This window comes from Phytophthora infestans, genomic scaffold (genome assembly GCF_000142945.1).
Source record: "Phytophthora infestans T30-4 supercont1.14 genomic scaffold, whole genome shotgun sequence".
Classification (NCBI taxonomy): Eukaryota; Oomycota; class Peronosporomycetes; order Peronosporales; family Peronosporaceae; genus Phytophthora; species Phytophthora infestans.
In genome coordinates, this window is record NW_003303745.1 from 2424954 (window position 1) to 2442221 (window position 17268).

A 17268-nucleotide genomic window follows, 5' to 3' on the forward strand; every position below is an offset into this window, starting at 1 on the left:
GTGTAACCCAGCCGTTCTAGTGAGCATGAAGACGAGTTGAAGACACTGCAGCAAACTACTCAGAGTCAAGCTCAACTCATTGGAGAAATGTCCGAGATTCGACGACAACGAGAGGATAAAATGAACGCGGTTGAGAAGGAGCGAGAACAGGTTTTCCGCTTGGCAGAAGAATTGCAGGAACAGGTATAAAACCAGCAGAATAAGTGTTGCTGTTTCGAAAAACCGAGCTAGCGTAATTTAACCCATTTACCTTGTTTTCGTAGACCGTAAAGCTGCAATCACAAATGGTAGAAGGTGTACTTTGTGTTCATTTTCTGTGAAAAACTTCTAATTGACTCTGCGATATCTTCTAGGAAATGATGGAGCGAGACAGCGAGAGACATCAGGCCGAGTTGAAAGAAGAGCGAGCAGCGAACAAGACACTGACATTGGCTAATCAGCGCAAAGCTCAAGCGTATGTCATGCTTCTTTTTCTTCGTTTACATGTTCTTTTCGAGTTAAGTTAATTACTGAAGTTAATATGTGTTCTACAGCGTGCAGCGGGTATCGAGTGAGCTAGAGAGCGCCCGGAATCAAATATCGACGCTGCAAGGGCAGGTTCAGGTACATTCTCCTGGACATCGTTCTTGTCAAGCAATTGCGAGCTGTAACGCCTTTCATTTGGTTCAGTTGGAGGCGATCTCGAGGCAATCGGTCACACAAGAGCGCGATCGCCTTCAGCAACAGTATCGAACGGACCAAGAAAACTGGAAATCCGCACAGGTACTTCTCTCCCAGTATCCACCAGAATTGCGTTGCCTTCCCTCAAGTGTAAAGGTCGGTATAATAGGAGCACCGCGACTTGCTGAAGATGAGAAAAGCAGACGACTTTCGGAAGTTGGATCTCGAGCTTCGACACTCGACTCAGGCTCTGTCACGAATGCGCATTGAATGGGAGAGCGAGAAGACCCAACGCGAGAAATCTGACGCCAGATTACTCAATCTTTCAGTCTTCCTAGATGTACGAGATGGCGTTGCCTCGGCACGCTCTGCTCGGTGATAACAGCTACTACATGTTTATTAATTTGGCTCACGTTCTGCAGGAGACTAAGGTGCACGCGCAGGCGTTGGAGGAAGAGACGCATCAGCTGAAGATGCAGCTCAATGGTGTGTGAAACTGTGGACACAGATATCCACCGAATATTTTTTGTTAAAAAGGTTGCCACATGTATTGTTGCATCAGCGGAGAAAGAGGCGCGGACAAGCAAGGATCACGCTCTTCAAATTGCTCATAGGTGCCGTTTTGTACTGTCTGCCGGACGATCTAGTCGCTAAAAGCAACATGTGAATGCTTCAGAGATTTCCAGGCATTGCAAAATAGCTGCCGAGAGCAAGAGAACGCGAAACTGGACGCTCAGAGTGAAGTGGCCTCGCTCGTTCAGCGGTACGTCGGAGCTTGATAATGGATCTGTGTGTTCATCATCCGTCAACAGCATGGATACATTGCACTCTTGCCTTAGGATGAAGGTGATCCGTCGTGATCATTTGGCGCTGCTCCACCGCGTTGAAGCACCGACACTTTAAGTAGCCACCCATTGGCACGCCAACAGGCAGTGAGCAAAGTACGGTACGGTTTTGAAGCCTACTTATTAAACTGTTTGTGTACCACGCGCCTCCACCCCAATGCCTATCTTTGCATTTTTGAGGGTACTGAAGGTGCGTGTCCTTGTGGCTCTCTTCTTAAAGCGATCCCCGGGATCTCGACGGCATCTGACAGTCGCTGCGGCGTTGCATGAGAATACGGAGACGTTTCCAGCACGATGCAATCTGCGACGTGATATGCCGCCATTGCAACGGCGAAACGCAAGCTGTTTAAGGTCCTTTGGGCCAATGGCAGCCCCGATCGAGCCGCGTGCCGTCAGCGGCATAAGCATGCGCATAAGCTGACTCGTCGCATTCGTTTGATTGGCTGAGAGCGTGCACAAAAACTTCAGTGTTGGCAAGTGACGAGGCAGAAATGTCGGTGGGCTCTTTTTACTGTACGGGTTACTGTACTTGTATACTTGTACCTGCCCAACAGAAGTAGAATCTGACGACTCAAGTTGCTCCATGTCGTGGCCTCCGACTTAAACTCATTATTTTATTTACCTCACACTAGCCAGCAGACCTTGTCAATGGCTCCTCAAGCTGCAGACCAAGCGTCACCGTCGCCGTTTCAGTTTCCGTCGTCCCGAAATCTGTCCATGAGTGCACTTCAACTGACACCCCGGCCCAGCGACTTGCCATCTCCTGCTCAATCGCCACACACTGCGTACTTCCATGTCGACGAGCCAGAGGTGGTGACTTCCAAGACCTACGATCTCCCGGTGGACCACAACCAGTTCGACCGTGCCACAGCAATCAAACCGAGCAGCATGCTGCGCCCGCACATGCGCATCTTCTACCTATCGTGGATGTCGGGTATCATGGGCTTCCTCGGTTGGTACGCCATCCCTCCTCTCATGCCAGTGATCAAGACGCAGCTAGGACTCACAGAGGGAGAAGTCCTCAACTCCGATATCGCTAGTACTGCCAGCACGATCATCTCTCGAATTGCATCAGGCCCACTTTTGGACCAGTTTGGTCCTCAGGTTGTGCAGAGCTCGGTGCTGTGGTTTGGTGCTATTCCAATTGTCTGTGCCGCCTTCGTCAACTCGGCTACAAGTTTGCTTATTGTGCGGTTCTTCATTGGTCTCGTGGGCTGCGTGTTTGTGTCCAGTCAGTATTGGACGACCATCACTTTTGCTCGTAATGTGGCCGGTACAGCCAACGCCATCACTGGTGGCCTGGGCCTGTCTGGTATTGGCTTCGCCTTCCTGGTCTTGCCGTTCGTATACGAGGCCATCACGTCAGGCGGTCACGTATCGGACGATCTGGGTTGGAGGATCACCATCGCGCTGCCGGCAGTGCTTATGGTTATCATGGGCACGGTGATCTGCTTCGCTGTGGATAGCTGTCCGACCGGTGGCTTCCAGGAGCTGATGAACACCAAGCGGCAGGCAGAACAGAATGGCCGAGCTGCTCCGGCACGAATAAGCATTAGCGGTGGCTCCAGTACCTTGCCCGTGACGCAGTCTGAGCAGCAGAAACCTATGAGCATGCTTCAGTCTTTCAGGATTGTGCTCACGGACTTGAACGTCCTGGTTATGATCGCTCAATACGCTGCGAGCTTCGGCACAGAGCTACAGCTCAACAACATGGGAGCGCTCTACTTTTACACCAAATTCACCAAGAGTGGCTGCACCCCGACAGACGGCAATCTCTGCTACTTACTGTCGAAGACCAACGCCGCCACCGTGGCGTCGTCTTTTGGACTTATGAACATGTTTGCACGCGCTCTAGGCGGCTTGGCGTCTGACGCAGTGAACCGCCGATTCGGCATGAGTGGCCGCAAGCGCGTACAGTTCACGTTGCTGTGTGTACTGGGCGCCTTGGTGATCACACTGAGTCAACTGGACTCGCTCGGCGCTTGCGTTGCGTTCTATGTGCTCGTAGCTATCGCCGCACAGGCAACCGGAGGGTCCACGTACGGCATTGTACCGTACCTGAATGAGCATCACACGGGCACAGTCAACGGACTGGTCGGTGCTGGTGGCAACTTAGGAGGCGTGATCTACGGCATCATCTTCCGTAGTACGGACGGATACAGCACGGGTCTGCTGTACACAGGTATCATCATCCTGGCCTGTGCACTGCTTACCCCTCTGTTGAGGTTCCCCCACTTACAGCACGAGCAAGAGGCCAACGTCCACCAATCGGGTGACGCTGGCGACGCGTCTAAGCGATCTCATAGCACCATGTACCTCGAAGATGAGCCGATTGAGTAAGTTAGTGTAATACGTTTTAATATTAGTCAAACTTCATTCGATTGACAAACCTGATGTTGAAGTGGAAAGGGTAAATTACCAAAATGAAGTGGTCACTCATCCTCCAGTCAACGTGCCGCCATGCGCATAATACACGCCGTCAACATGAAACTGCCGACTCTTAATTGAACGAAGTGTAATTCTGGTGCATGAGCTGAACGGTACGTGAGGGTATTCTGAGTCATCCAAAATTGCATACTTTTCTTCTGCTCATTTCGCTATTTCCATCGCACTCGCCGTTTCCAATAGCAAAGATTTAAATGGATTATTCCGCTACGTCTCCATCCCTCGTACCACCGTCACGGTTATCGCTGAGCTCCCTCCAATTAACACCAAGGGTTCGAGAACTCTCGTCCCGACTGCCATCACCCGGCGATTCTCCGTGTTGCGTGTTTGTGCAAGTGGATAGACAGGAAGATGTTGCACATGCCCTAGAGTATGATCTGCCGGTGGACAGTAAGCAGTTCGACCGTGCCACAACTATCAGGCCATGCAGTATGCTGCGACCTCACATGCGCATCTTTTATCTTTCATGGATGTCGGCTATCACGGGGTTCTTCGGCTGGTATGCTATCCCGCCACTCATGCCGGTGATCAAGACGCAGCTTGGTCTTACCGACGGAGAAGTCCTCAATTCCGATATCGCCAGTACAGCGAGTACCATCTTTTCACGGATTGCATCAGGCCCTCTGTTGGATCGGTTCGGTCCCCAGGCAGTACAGAGTGCCGTACTGTGGCTCGGAGCTATTCCGATCTTCTGCGCGGCTTTTGTAAACTCTGCGACGACGCTGCTCGCTGTGCGATTCATCGTCGGTCTTGTGGGATGCGTGTTCGTCACGAGTCAGTACTGGACGACCATCACGTTTGCTCGCAACGTGGCCGGTGCAGCGAATGCAATCACCGGAGGACTGGGACTTTCTGGTATCGGCTTTGCGTTTCTACTGCTCCCGTTCGTCTTCAAGGCCATCACATCCAGTGGACACATATCGGAGGACTTGGGTTGGAGGATCACCATCGCTTTACCGGCAGTACTGATGATAATCATGGGCACAGTTATTCGGTTCGCGGTGGGAAGCTGTCCGACGGGAGATTTTCAAGAGCTGATGAAGACGAAGCGTCAAGCCGAGCAAGCAGCCAGCGGTGGATCTACTCAAGAGCAGAAGATTAAGCCTCCAAGTTTGCGCGAATCTTTCAAGATCGTCCTGTCCGATCCAAATGTGCTCATCATGATCGCTCACTACGCCGCGTGTTTTGGGACAGAGCTGCAGTTGAACAACATGGGCGCACTCTACTTCTACAAGGAGTTCACCCAGAATGGATGCACGGACAGCATGTTCTGTTCTGTGCTCTCCAAGACCAGTGCGGCAACTGTGGCATCATCGTTCGGCCTCATGAACGTGTTCGCGCGTGCGGTCGGTGGCCTCACGTCCGACGCCGTGAACCGACGACTGGGTATGCGTGGCCGTCAGTATACTCAGTTCGCGCTGCTTTGTATACTCGGCGCTCTTGTGATGGCGTTAAGTCGCGCGTACTCCCTCGGTCTTTGCATTTCACTCTACGTGCTTGTCGCCATCGCTGCACAAGCCACTGGAGGCTCGACGTACGGAATCGTCCCGTACTTGAACGAGCACCACACGGGCACCGTCAACGGGCTAGTTGGCGCTGGAGGCAACATGGGAGGAGCTCTTTTCGGCGTCATCTTCCGTATCACGGGCTCGTACCACACTGGGCTCTTCTACATGTCCATCTTCATCTTCAGTTGTGCACTGCTCTCGCCACTCTTGAGGCTATCGCATCTTCACCATCACGGGAATGCAGCTGCTAACGTCACCGATCACTCTCAACATGGACCGAGGACAAACACGGCGTCCAAGGCGTTCCTTGACGACGAACCGTCCGACCACGAAGCAGCAACACGACACAACAGAGCTCCTTAAAAAAAAGCAGATAAAAATAATTCATCCGATTTCCTAATTTGACCTGGTTGTCCTATCACTTGCAATTGCTGCATAATTACCGCCAAGTTGTCACTGTGATGGTCTCTGATGCGACTGAATCCCCGCAGGTTGAGCCCAGTCAGAAGCTACTGACTACAGTTTCTACCAGTAGCAATGCCTTACCAACGACGTCAAGTCTTGTGCAGGTGGCGCCGCTGCCTCTAACGACCGATTTCCTTGCTGCCAAGATCTTCGAAATGGGTGCAATGCCTCCAGCACCAACACAGGAGCGTGAAGAATCGTACATCCCCGTAGCGTTGGCCCGATCTCAACTGGGCAAAGTGGTGGCCGACATGCACGCGATGAAAGCCGAGCAAGTCCAGAAACTTAACGAAATTCTTGAACACTACCGCAATATCGAGAAAGATACGCGAGAGCGACATGAAGCACGTGTACAAGCGCTCAAAGACCGAGCTGAAGCGAAGCTGAAGGAATCGCGAAAGCGTCACGTCCAGCTAGAGAAGGCTGGTGTCGTTCGTGAGGAGATCCACGCGAAGGAGAAACAGGCACTTGTTGAAGAGCAAGAGAAGCAGCAACTTCGCCATCTTGAAGCTCATGAAGACTGGAGACGAGAGTTTGAGTGCGCACTGCAAGCTCATGAAGACAAGTTCGCTAGAGAACAGAAAGTGGCTCTGGAGGAGATCGCACGCGTCTCTCGTGCTGCAAATTTCACGGGCGAAACAGCTCGACAGCAGCTTCGCAACGAGCTGCAAATGTGTAGTGAAGACGCTCTCGGCCAAGCCATGCGTGTGGATGACCAGCTTCATTGCGCTCGGTTAACTATGGAGAGTCAACATCAAGCGTTCCTGGATCGCGAGGTTGAGCTTCGACGACATTTTGCGGGAAGACTTGAGGTCGAGCGGTTCATCTACACACTTATTGACAACGTTGTCGACAGTAAGCAGCAAGCTGTTGAAATAAAGAGAGCTGAGGGTCTCCAGAACAAACTGCGTGATCTCGAAGTGAAGGCCAAGGCGGCGGGGTCACGTGAAGAGATGCTGGAGCGACGATTGAAAGCTGCTCGCGAGCGATTTGCAATCATGGAGATTAAAGCTGTGCGAGAGACAGTCGAGCTGCTTGTTCATGCTGTTGCTGTGACGATCGAAGGCTATGGTAAAGCTAATCCTGCCACTTCAGATGCCCCCACGCAGACGCACGACTTTGAAGAGGAATCGAAAGAAGTATCGGAATTTGTAGCAGACGCTGAGGTCCCGACGCTTTCGCTGGATAAAGTCAAGGACGAAAGTGAAGTTGAGGTCGCTCGTGAGCGGAAGGTAGCCCTTTTACGCTCCAAACAAGAGCTGCGCGAGGCCAAAGAGAAGCTCGAAGCTCTGACAAAGACCAAAAAGGCGGTGAAAACAGAAGTCAAGACGTGGATGGTTGCATTCCGGAGTCAGTTTGGAAGGGAACCGGCTATCGAGGATAAAACACAAGTGAAGGACAAGTATTTGGCTTTCAAAGAGGCCGAAAAAGCGTTTAGCTCGCAGAAGGCACTTGTGCAAACATTGAAGCAACAACATCGCGAGCTGGCACTTCCCTCCACTCGGTGGTTAGAGCTTGAATCTGCAGTAGTTAAATCAACACGTGCGGAACGAGGCGAGGAAGAGAACGACGGTACCGGTGAAGATTCATCAAACCCCAGTGAGCGGAAGTCGAGGACAACTTCTCAAGACGCTTCACGTTCACTCTCAGCTTCTGTATCGACCCAGAACGTCAGTGTTGAAGCTCTAGTTTTGACCAAAGACAGCGGTACCGATGCTGCTAGTCCTGAATTCGAAGACGAAGCTGTTGTCAATTTGGAGAAGGAGTTGCATGAATTGCGGTCTCAGTTAGCGGTCGCCAAGGCTGTCCAACCAGAAGCGCGTTTTGATGACGAGACGAGACAACGCAAGACATCGATACCAGCAGCACCCACCGAGCTATTAAGTCAGCAACAACCACAAGGAATCGCAACCGACAAAGCTGCAGGGAATTCAAGCTGTGATGAATCTCCAGTTCGACAAGAAGAAGAAGATCGAAAGCAACAAGAGGAAACACTACAAGAACATGGACTAGCACTTGAAGAAGAAATCTCTGGTTTATCTCGAGAAATTGATCAACGTCGAGCTGAAAAGACTCAACTGGAATCGGAGATTGAGCAGTTGCGTCTGCACTTGGAACTCTCCGAAGCTCGTGACAGTGACTTGCTCCCTCCCAGCGAAGCAAAAGGTGACGACATCGAGAAGGACGATATACTTGAAGCGAATGGTTTTGAGATTTCAGAACAAGACGACGCCTACGAAGAAGAAGAGTTCGAGGCTACCCCGGCAGGGGTAAAAGATGGCGAGGATGAATTGATCGAACAAGCAATGGACGATGAGAAAGATGATGAACCAGAAGAGGAAGAATCCCAAGTAGTGAAGGAAGACGCTGCCCGTTCCATTCAACTGGTCCAGATGATACTCGACGCAGTGGCTCGTGGTAAGGCACAATTCAATCGAGGCGACAAGGCCAAATGCTATCAAACGTACGCAAAGTGCGCCGAGAAATGCATAACAGAACTTCAGGCTCTTCACGACAAGCCGCGACGTCAATTGGCTCCTGCACTCAAGCGTGTTATGGCTGAATCAGCGCGTCTCCCACCAGCGCGAGGTCCGCAAGCTCTTCGCAAGCAACTTGATCTCGTGCGTGATAGCTGTGAAGAATGGCTAAACACTCGAGAAGAGCAGGCGGCGTCTCGTCTGGTCGAACGAAATGCTCGAAAAGAGGCCAAAGCAGCAATGGAAAGGCAGCAAATCTTCGAGAAAAGGCAACAGAAACAAGCTCAACAGAAAAATGAAGACAAGAAACATCACAAGAAGAAGAGCTCTCCGCCTCAAAACAGCGCTCCTTCGGGAGGTGGCGGCAAAGCTCTGGAAGATGCTAAACAGAAGCTACGCACCCTGGAAGCCAAGGCGAAAGCTGATCGTGTAAAAATCTCGCAGCTTGAGGCAGCTTTAGGCAAAGCAGAGTCACAAGTGGGCAGTGGTAATAGCAGCAACTCAGCTGGAAATGCGACGACAGCTTCAGATCGTCGCGTGGCAGACATGGAGAAGAAACACAAGAAAGTTCTTGAAGACAGCGAAAAAAACACAAAGAAAGAAATCGCAGCACTAACGCAACAGCTTCAAGCTGCTCACAAAGTTTCACAGGAATTGCAGGACCAAGCTGCGGCTCTCCAGAAAGAACTAGGCGTTGCAGGTGGCAAAGCGAAGCAACTGGGACAACTGGAAGGGGAAGTCCTTCAACTCCGCGAACAAGCAGCACTAGTAGCCCCACTACACAACGATCTACGCGACGCCAAAGCTCAATACGCAACACTGGAGACGAGTTACCGAGAGGAGCAGGCTTTGCGCAAGAAATACTACAATCAGATCGAAGATATGAAAGGTAAAATACGCGTCTACGCTCGCTGTCGTCCCATGAGCGGCTCGGAGAACGAACGCGGATGCATCACTTGTGTCAAGTTTATCGACGAGTTCTCAGTCGAAGTGAGCGGAGGCAACCGAGCAGCGAAAACTTTTGCCTATGATCAGGTTTTTTCACCCGCGAGCACACAGCAACAGGTCTTTGAGGACACGAAAAACCTGCTTCAGAGCGCCGTAGATGGCTACAATGTGTGTATATTCGCCTACGGACAGACCGGATCGGGGAAGACTTTTACTATGACTGGAAGCGAGAGCGACCCAGGCCTGAGTCCTCGAGCTATTCACCATCTTTTCCAACTAGCAGAAGAGGGTAAAGCCAACTTTACTGTGAGTTTCCAAGCAACGATGCTGGAGCTGTATAATGACTCGCTAATTGATTTGTTCCACCTTGTGGACGGTGGAGGCGCTCATGATAATAAACTGGACATTAAGAAGAACGAGAAGGGAATGGTTGTGGTACAGAATGCCACGTTGAAGAAATGCACGTCCCCAGATCAAACGTTGAGGCTGTTCGAGGCTGCGAACAAGAAACGGCAGGTGGGGGCCACCAAGATGAACGCGGAGAGCAGTCGCAGTCACTCCATCTTCTCGTTGCTAGTGGAGAGCTACAATAAGACCACGAAAGCTACGACGATAGGGAAGCTGAGTCTAGTGGATCTCGCAGGGTCGGAGCGAGCAGGGAAGACTGGCGCCACGGCTGAGCGGCTCAAAGAGGCTCAAGCCATCAACAAGAGTCTGAGCGGTAAGCAGCTTCTAGACGATTTATTGATACTTGGTCGCTCACACATTGCTATTGCGTGTTGAAGCTCTGGGTGACGTGATCTCGGCGTTGTCGACCAACGAAAAGTTCATCCCGTATCGCAATAACAAGGTAAAGGTCGCATCCAAAGCCCCCTATGATCTGTTGGGGTTTGCCGTCTAATGCTTGTTGTGTCACAGCTGACTCAATTGATGCAGGACTCACTCGGTGGCAATGCAAAGACAGTAGGTCCCGTGGTCACAAAAGCGTTGCCGGCTTGATGCTCTAACCGTGTTGTTCGATCTCGCAGCTTATGTTCGTGAATATCTCGCCCGCCGACTACAACCAGGTTCAGTGGGTCCTTTATCTTCCCTTCCCATAGATGTCGCTCACTCTTCATTCGCTCTTCCTGCAGGAAGAGACTGTGACCTCACTCACATACGCGTCTCGCGTTAAGCTCATCACGAACAACGCCAACAAGAACTCCGAGAGCGAACAGGTGAACCGACTCAAGGCCATCATTAAGCAACTCCGCGCGGGCAAGACCGACGTCGACATGGACGGCGTCCTGGACTGAAACCTAGAGCAGCGGATTCAAAAAAAAAAAACACAGCAAGGCAAGGAAAAGCAACGCAGACTGGGTTTGGTGCTCTCAACAACTCGGTGTATCACATTTTATTCCAGTTTAGAATAAAAAGGGAAGTCGGTCTTGTAAATGTTTTGTCAACGTGGGCAGAGTTGAAAAAAACTTTTCGAAGATCCGGGAACCTATTTCCACCCAAAAAGGGTATCCATCGACCAAAAGCGGACCAAATCTGCCACATTCTGCTCCCCTGATTTCATTGGCTGTATTCGTCTCCTCCCGCCACGATTAACGCCCACACGTTGGCCGCTTATCTGTTGGCCTTGGCCACACGCTCGATCTCGTCCTTCTTCTTAATAGCGTAACTGTTGGACGATCCCTTGGAAGCGTTGATCAGCTCGTCGGCCAGGCACTCGGCGATGGTCTTGACGTTGCGGAACGAGGCTTCACGGGCGCCCGTGGCGATCAGGTACAGAGCCTGGTTAACGCGACGGAAGGGCGACACATCCACACCCTGACGACGCACGACACCGGCCGATCCGACGCGGGTTGAGTCCTCACGCGGGCCCGACTTGATGACGGCCTCCACCACCACCTGCAGGGGGTTCTTATCCGTAAGCAGGTGGATGATCTCCAGCGTGTGCTTCACAATGCGCGTGGCCTTGAGCTTCTTGCCAGAGTTGCGGCCCTTGCGCATCAGAGCGTTCACAAGACGCTCCGTGATGGGGCACTGAGCCTTGCGGAAACGCTTCTTCTGGTAGCGCTGAGCCGTGTGCGGCAGGAACGTAGCGGCCTTGCCCTTCACGGCAATGTAGTCTTCCAGAGAGATGTCCGCCGCGACGCTGATGTCATCGTACGACCTATAATAAGTCACCACGCCGGTATTAGACTTCGACTCAAGCGGGATTATTGGATAATTTGAAGCTGTGTATTGCGCGAGTACTGCTGCAGCCACAGCGCGCTTTCGGTTGCTGATTTCTCGCTGTCACGCTGCCATGCTGCGCTAAACTATGCTGTCATGTTCCCTAGTACCTACCACTTGTTAAAGAGCTTCACTTCAGTAGCAACTTCCGCCATGTTGAGAGAGTTTCCGAGGATGAAATCGAGCGCCAAAAGGAGCAAGGCGGCGCACAAATGAATGGGTAGGAGGCTTCTCGATTACGAAAATCAAGTCAAACATACAATGCGCTTGTTTAAACGCACCCTACCCCGCGATGGAACGCGGTTCGTATGACCGGTTCAGAGGTTAATTTATGTGTAGAACGTAAGTTTGCTTTGATATTTACGTATTTCAGTTGCCTTCGCTATTAATACTACTTGACATGTATTAATATCGTTTGGGGACAAATTCGGACGGAATGGAGTATGTGGACAACAATGCGGGAAATGAGCTGCTTGTTTAGTGCGTGTAGCGCCAGAAGGTAAGCGACTCACTTGGAAATACAAATTTGCAAGGCAAAATGCGAGTTGACTTCGATGGACAACGCCAAGTTTCTTTCCACTCCAGCAACCCAAACTTGAACTGTGAATACGGTTTGAAGCCGGCGCTATCACGTTTTTCTTTGCAGCTCGCGAGGGGTGATTACCGTGTGCCTTGGCATGTGATTAGCTGAGTTCTGACACCTGGTAGGGAATCCCTGCTAACTAACATGTATTTATAATTTTGATTTTTTGAAATTTTACAAAGGGTGTCTCTTCAGAATCCTTCAAAAATGTATCTCTGCGACACGCGAATTAATGAAAAACGGTACACTGTGCCACTGCTTCTATTATAAGGTCGGAAGAAGGCAGCGTCTATTCCTCGCATTGTCCAATACTCAGACGTTGTAAAAGATGGGGGGTGGTCCTGCCAGCGCAGACGTCGTGCGCTCGTCCTGCTTCGTGACGTTCCCCGAACAGACCCAAGCGGAGCCTGTGCCCGCTGATGCCTGGTACCTATTTGCGGCCGGATTGACGTTTTTGCGGCGTCTGGCGCGCGACCGCGTGGGCGACGAAATGCGTATTGCGCTACTGTTACAGATGCCCGGGGACGAGGACGGCGAGCGACGCTACGTATCCGTGAGCAACAATACGGTGCTGCAGCGTGCGCTGCAAGAGACATTCGACTGCCCGGATAAGGCGCTGGTACTTCACGTGGTCGACGTGGGGAAGGTGCGAGGCCAGAAGCGAATTCACGTGAGACCCGAGGTGAACCCGAACGTGTCTCCGGAGCCAGTGGAGCCGATGGGACTCGTATTCCCGACATTATCGGTGGACGGATCGGTGACGCCGACTGCTGTGGAGGTCCCAGCAGCGCAAGTGACGAGCGAGAGTCTCTATGAACAGATGAGTCGGTCCATGTTTAACTACCGTAAGGACGACAGCGTGCGGTGGAGTGGAGGAGTGAATTCTGAGAGCTTCAAGAAGCCGAAGAATAGCTTGAGTCGAAGCGCATTCTTCGTGGAAGAGAGAGATTACACCAGGAGAATTCCCAAGAGAGGAGAACAAGCGGAAAATACAGAGGAGAATATTCGCAGAGCAGGTGTTCCACTCGCAGTCGAAGCAGTGAGTGACCTGCTGTCGCCAGCCAAGCAGGTAGAGGTGGAGAACACCAGTGTCGAGCAAGAGACGCAGGGTGAGAGCGATATTCCCGTAGCTACCGTCGTAGAGGCCGACGCCGCGCCGATTCCCAGTGACTACGTGATGCTGGAGCTACAGACTGGGGCTGGACTGCCGGAAGCTCCCGCCAACACCAGCTCGACGTATTTCATCTCTTCGCGGTGGGCAGAACAAGCCGACGAGATGAGCGCGTCGATGCGCTTGGAACGCCCGCCGATGCCAGCACCGCGGGCAACTTCAGCTCGTGCCGCCAGCAGCGTCGACAACAACCACGCGAACACAAACCTTGAGGGCTCGTTTGTGATGCTCGAGCGCCACGAGCTGTAAATGAGCGATGTGCTAGGATAGACAGCCGTTATTTTGCCATTTTGTAGACGAAACTGAGAAATTAAAGTATTTAAACTCTCCAACACTACCGGTAAACGAATTTCACCGATTAGAAGCCCTGCATGCCACCTTCACATAATTTTATCAGAAGCCCGATCTTCTATTTAATTTACCACCGACAGGACTAGATTTCTGTTTTAATTTTTAAGAAATTAACCAAATTCGCCCTCTTTGGTTTTGAAACAGCCCAAATCGAATTGTGAATTCCGACCAAATTTGTCATTAGGGGTGTTTGACCGACCAATCAAATCAAATCTTCGCTTCCCGTTTTTTTTTAACTCAGACCTTCCTTGAAAAAGGGGAAGGTTGCAAACCGTTAGCTATGATTGGTGGGAAACCATGCCAGAAGGTTTGATTTGAATACATGTTGTAGCTTCACTTTTTTGCGCGATTTTGGCCCACAGGAAGGATTGGCTTAATTGGCTGACCAAACATGCTTACTTTCCAACCGTGATAACCCCTATTGCATGAACGCACACTATCGAATGCTTACTAAGGACGCCGTCCATCCACGTCACAGCATCGTCTGTGACGGGGTCACACAGCACCTTGCGCTAGAGGAAGTTGGCTTCCGAGAGCATACAAACTCTCAGTGAACGGCAGTTCGCAGGTCCCCTTTTATCGAAAGGGGGCGTAATGACCAATTAAGGTAGAATGTAAACTGAGTATATTTATAGGAAGATAAAGCTTGGGTTTAATACAAACTATAAGTCACCTATAGAAAAGCAATGTCATCAGCCAATGGTTGGCTTTGGACGACCTTGGTACATTGTACCAAATATCCCGAAGTATGACGTGTCATACTTCATGTAACTAGGGGTACACTTAGGGATACGTACCCGTTACATCCTCCCCCACTTAGGTTCGGTTTACCGACCAATCAGAATGAAGAGGTGTTCGTCACAAACTCTCATTCTCAAAGTCGAAAACCATCGACTTGGCCGCGCGAGCGCTGCGGAGGCTCACTTCACAGTTAGAGCCTCGAGCAGCAACCTGTGCGCTCTTCGTCTAGGTCTCCACTTCGACCGTTAACATGCCTCGTGGCACTACTAAGAGCGGTGCTAAGACACGCCTTAAGGCTACAGCCGGTAAGGCGCAGGCCAAGAGCACTAAGCCTCACGGCAAAGGCTCTGCACTCAAGGAGGCTACTCAGGTGGCCTCCGAGGCGATCGGTTCCTCGGGTGACGCGGCTGCGGACAAGCGCGCAAGCAGGCGCCGCAGTCCGTCGCCCTCGTCTTCAGACAACCGTCTGAACCCTCGGTTCGTAGAACGCGAGTTCAACTCGGGCAGTGAAGACGATGCCGAGTCCGAGAGCACTCAGGATGCTCCTGCGGGCTCTGTGGGAGGGCACAGCCCAGTGCCCAGTGAGCACAAAGAAGGCAGCGTGCAGTCGCCCGCTAGTGATCACGGTGATCACAGTCCCAGGACCTCTGTGCGCTCTGAGAGTCCGGCCGTTAAGGCTAAGGGCGCTCCCAAAGCCGGTGGCGATGAGGAAGAGAATCCTCGCAAACGTCTCTCGCTTGCCGAGGGTCTTGCGCGCGCTAAGGCCTCTAAAGCCGAAGGCGCCAAGCCCTCAAAGAAGCGTACCGCCTCTAAGTCTCCACTCCGCGAGGAGAAGGAGACTCGACGCTCCTATCAGAGTCTCTTCGGCTCCTCGGATGAAGAGGAGGAGAAGGAGGAAGAAGAGGAAGAGGAGGGTGCCATTGTTGAGCCCCGGGAGGTCTCGAATGACCTCGACCAGCAGCAGGAGGATTTCCAAGCTGCCCAGCGTGTGCGTGGGGGTTCGGTGGCGGCACCCGTCAGCCAGGGAGCTGCCATCAACTCAAGAGGGTATTGGCCTCCCGAGGAGAGCTCTGGGGCTGACCTCTCTTAGAGCTTCTCGTCGCTCCTCGTGGCCTTGTGGGCGGCCACACTTCTAGGGGCATCTATGAACAAGCCCTTGTTCAGAAAGAACAGTTGTTCGTCGACAACTTGGAGGCTGCTCGGTGTGTGCTTCTCGCGCAACACCGCATTCCCCTTAAGGACTTCACGACTTGTCGTAAGAAGCCCGAGACCCGGGGTGGTCTCTATCCTGTTTGGGGATACCCCTGGGTTATGCCCGAGAACTGTCCCACGTGGAGTTCTTGTGAGGACATGTTCTGGGCGTGGGTGGAGACTCTCAAGTACTCGCCCACGGAGTTATGGGAACTCCATGAAGATCAGCAGCTGTCCCACATCCTGGACCAGCGTGATCTTCGTGTGAGGTTTGCCCACTTGATCAGCAAGCGTATGCTGCCAAGGGACATCCTGAAGCGCGCGGCTTCTAGCGCTCACGATGAGCGCGGGTACGGTATGTATTCATCGACCGTACCCCGTTCGGGCAAGAAGCCCTGGACTACTTATGAAGCTGCCGCCGCTTCTGTTCCCAGATTGCGACAGCCTTCGGGCAGTCAATCAGGAGCCGTTCAATCGGCTCCCACGAGTTCTCGGAGTAGGCATAACCCCTCCACTTCACGAGGAGCTGTCGCTTACCGCGACGCCGTTGCTCATGGAGGATCCGCTCCACGTGGAAGTGGACTTCTCCATTTCGGTCAAGCAGGGGCGGAGGTGCCCTCGTACGAGTACGAGTACTCGGCGCCTCCCCAACGCCACTCTCGTCTGAGTCCTTCTCCTGCGGGTCCGACACAGGGCCCTGAGGTTGACCGCCTCCGTCAACGTGTCCTCGTGCTTGAGATTGCACTTGGCCTTGGGACTGGCGGTAATGCTGCCGCCCAGGCCGGGAAATCAGGGCGAGCTCGCTCGTCTTACGGGCCGCCTGGACCTGTAGGAGCGTGAGGTCGCGAGCCTGCATCTGCGGGTGGATCGCCGGGCCTCTTCGACCGATCTGGACGAGGCCTTCCGCATGATCCGACGGATCGAGGCTCTGTTGCCACGTCAGGAGCCGCCTTCGACGCACTCCCAGACGTACGCGTATGGTGCGTACCCGGCGTACTCAGCGTACTCGACGTATGGCTCCGGGGTCCGTTCGTACGGAGCCCCTCCTGCGTACGGTCTTGACCGCAGCTTTGCCGTCCAGACCGAGGCCTGGGCGTCTGCTCCGACGCCCTCGTCGACGTCTGTGGTCGACCCTCGCTTCGAGGAGCTGGGTCAAGGTGGGTCTGCGAGTCAGCAACCCCCTGTGGATCAAAGTACCACTTAAGACGTCCAACATAGAACGTCGGGTGCGTCGTCATTGACTTAGGCAGGTCGATGGTGTACGACGCACCATGTCTGGCCAGGACTGCAAATGGTCCGGTGAAGCGGTGCTTCAGCTTGTTGCTGCCGACAGAGCTGACAGTGTCAAGAGGTAGGTTCCTTGTGTCTAGTAACACTAAGTCCCCCACTTTAACACACTTAAGTTTCCTCTTCCATGTTGTCTGAGTACTCCTTTTGTTTATCCTGGGCCGCTGCCATGGCATCGCGGACCCTGCTAACAACGCTCAGCTTGGTATCCATAAAGGATTCCACTTGTTTCGAAACTGGTCTCACATCCGAGACCTGGAAGGAAAGGGCTTTCCGAGCCTCTCCCCCACTTAGAATAGAGGCGTCAGTGTCTCCTCGGAGAGTGAGAGGCACTCTGGGGTGATGGAAGCCGTTCAAGTAGAACGGCGTGAGC

The 17268-nt window shown here is 52.5% G+C and overlaps 6 protein-coding genes across 6 annotated transcripts; 5 read left to right on the forward strand and 1 right to left on the reverse strand.

Annotated features, from left to right (window-relative positions):
- Positions 1 to 356: 356 nt before the first annotated feature.
- PITG_09341 (uncharacterized protein) lies at positions 357 to 1504 on the forward strand (the record flags this gene model as incomplete). Its single annotated transcript, XM_002903567.1, has 7 exons — positions 357 to 454; positions 534 to 603; positions 670 to 762; positions 830 to 1000; positions 1228 to 1274; positions 1337 to 1398; positions 1500 to 1504. 7 exons carry the CDS (start codon positions 357 to 359, stop codon positions 1502 to 1504), a joined length of 546 nt encoding a protein of 181 aa, XP_002903613.1.
- A 649-nt stretch (positions 1505 to 2153) lies between these two features.
- Positions 2154 to 3845, forward strand: PITG_09342 (Major Facilitator Superfamily (MFS); the record flags this gene model as incomplete). The annotated part of the gene is made up of 1 exon (XM_002903568.1): positions 2154 to 3845. The coding sequence occupies one exon, from the start codon at positions 2154 to 2156 to the stop codon at positions 3843 to 3845; it is 1692 nt and encodes a 563-aa protein (XP_002903614.1).
- A 2242-nt stretch (positions 3846 to 6087) lies between these two features.
- PITG_09343 (uncharacterized protein) lies at positions 6088 to 7216 on the forward strand (the record flags this gene model as incomplete). Its single annotated transcript, XM_002903569.1, has 2 exons — positions 6088 to 7155; positions 7199 to 7216. 2 exons carry the CDS (start codon positions 6088 to 6090, stop codon positions 7214 to 7216), a joined length of 1086 nt encoding a protein of 361 aa, XP_002903615.1.
- A 909-nt stretch (positions 7217 to 8125) lies between these two features.
- PITG_09344 (kinesin-like protein) lies at positions 8126 to 10643 on the forward strand (the record flags this gene model as incomplete). The annotated part of the gene is made up of 7 exons (XM_002903570.1): positions 8126 to 8171; positions 8228 to 8884; positions 8930 to 10069; positions 10134 to 10198; positions 10267 to 10311; positions 10377 to 10415; positions 10482 to 10643. The coding sequence occupies 7 exons, from the start codon at positions 8126 to 8128 to the stop codon at positions 10641 to 10643; spliced, it is 2154 nt and encodes a 717-aa protein (XP_002903616.1).
- A 65-nt stretch (positions 10644 to 10708) lies between these two features.
- PITG_09345 (40S ribosomal protein S5-2) lies at positions 10709 to 11769 on the reverse strand (the record flags this gene model as incomplete). The annotated part of the gene is made up of 2 exons (XM_002903571.1): positions 10709 to 11509; positions 11686 to 11769. 2 exons carry the CDS (start codon positions 11724 to 11726, stop codon positions 10960 to 10962), a joined length of 591 nt encoding a protein of 196 aa, XP_002903617.1.
- A 698-nt stretch (positions 11770 to 12467) lies between these two features.
- PITG_09346 (uncharacterized protein) lies at positions 12468 to 13574 on the forward strand (the record flags this gene model as incomplete). Its single annotated transcript, XM_002903572.1, has 1 exon — positions 12468 to 13574. One exon carries the CDS (start codon positions 12483 to 12485, stop codon positions 13572 to 13574), a length of 1092 nt encoding a protein of 363 aa, XP_002903618.1.
- Positions 13575 to 17268: the final 3694 nt, after the last annotated feature.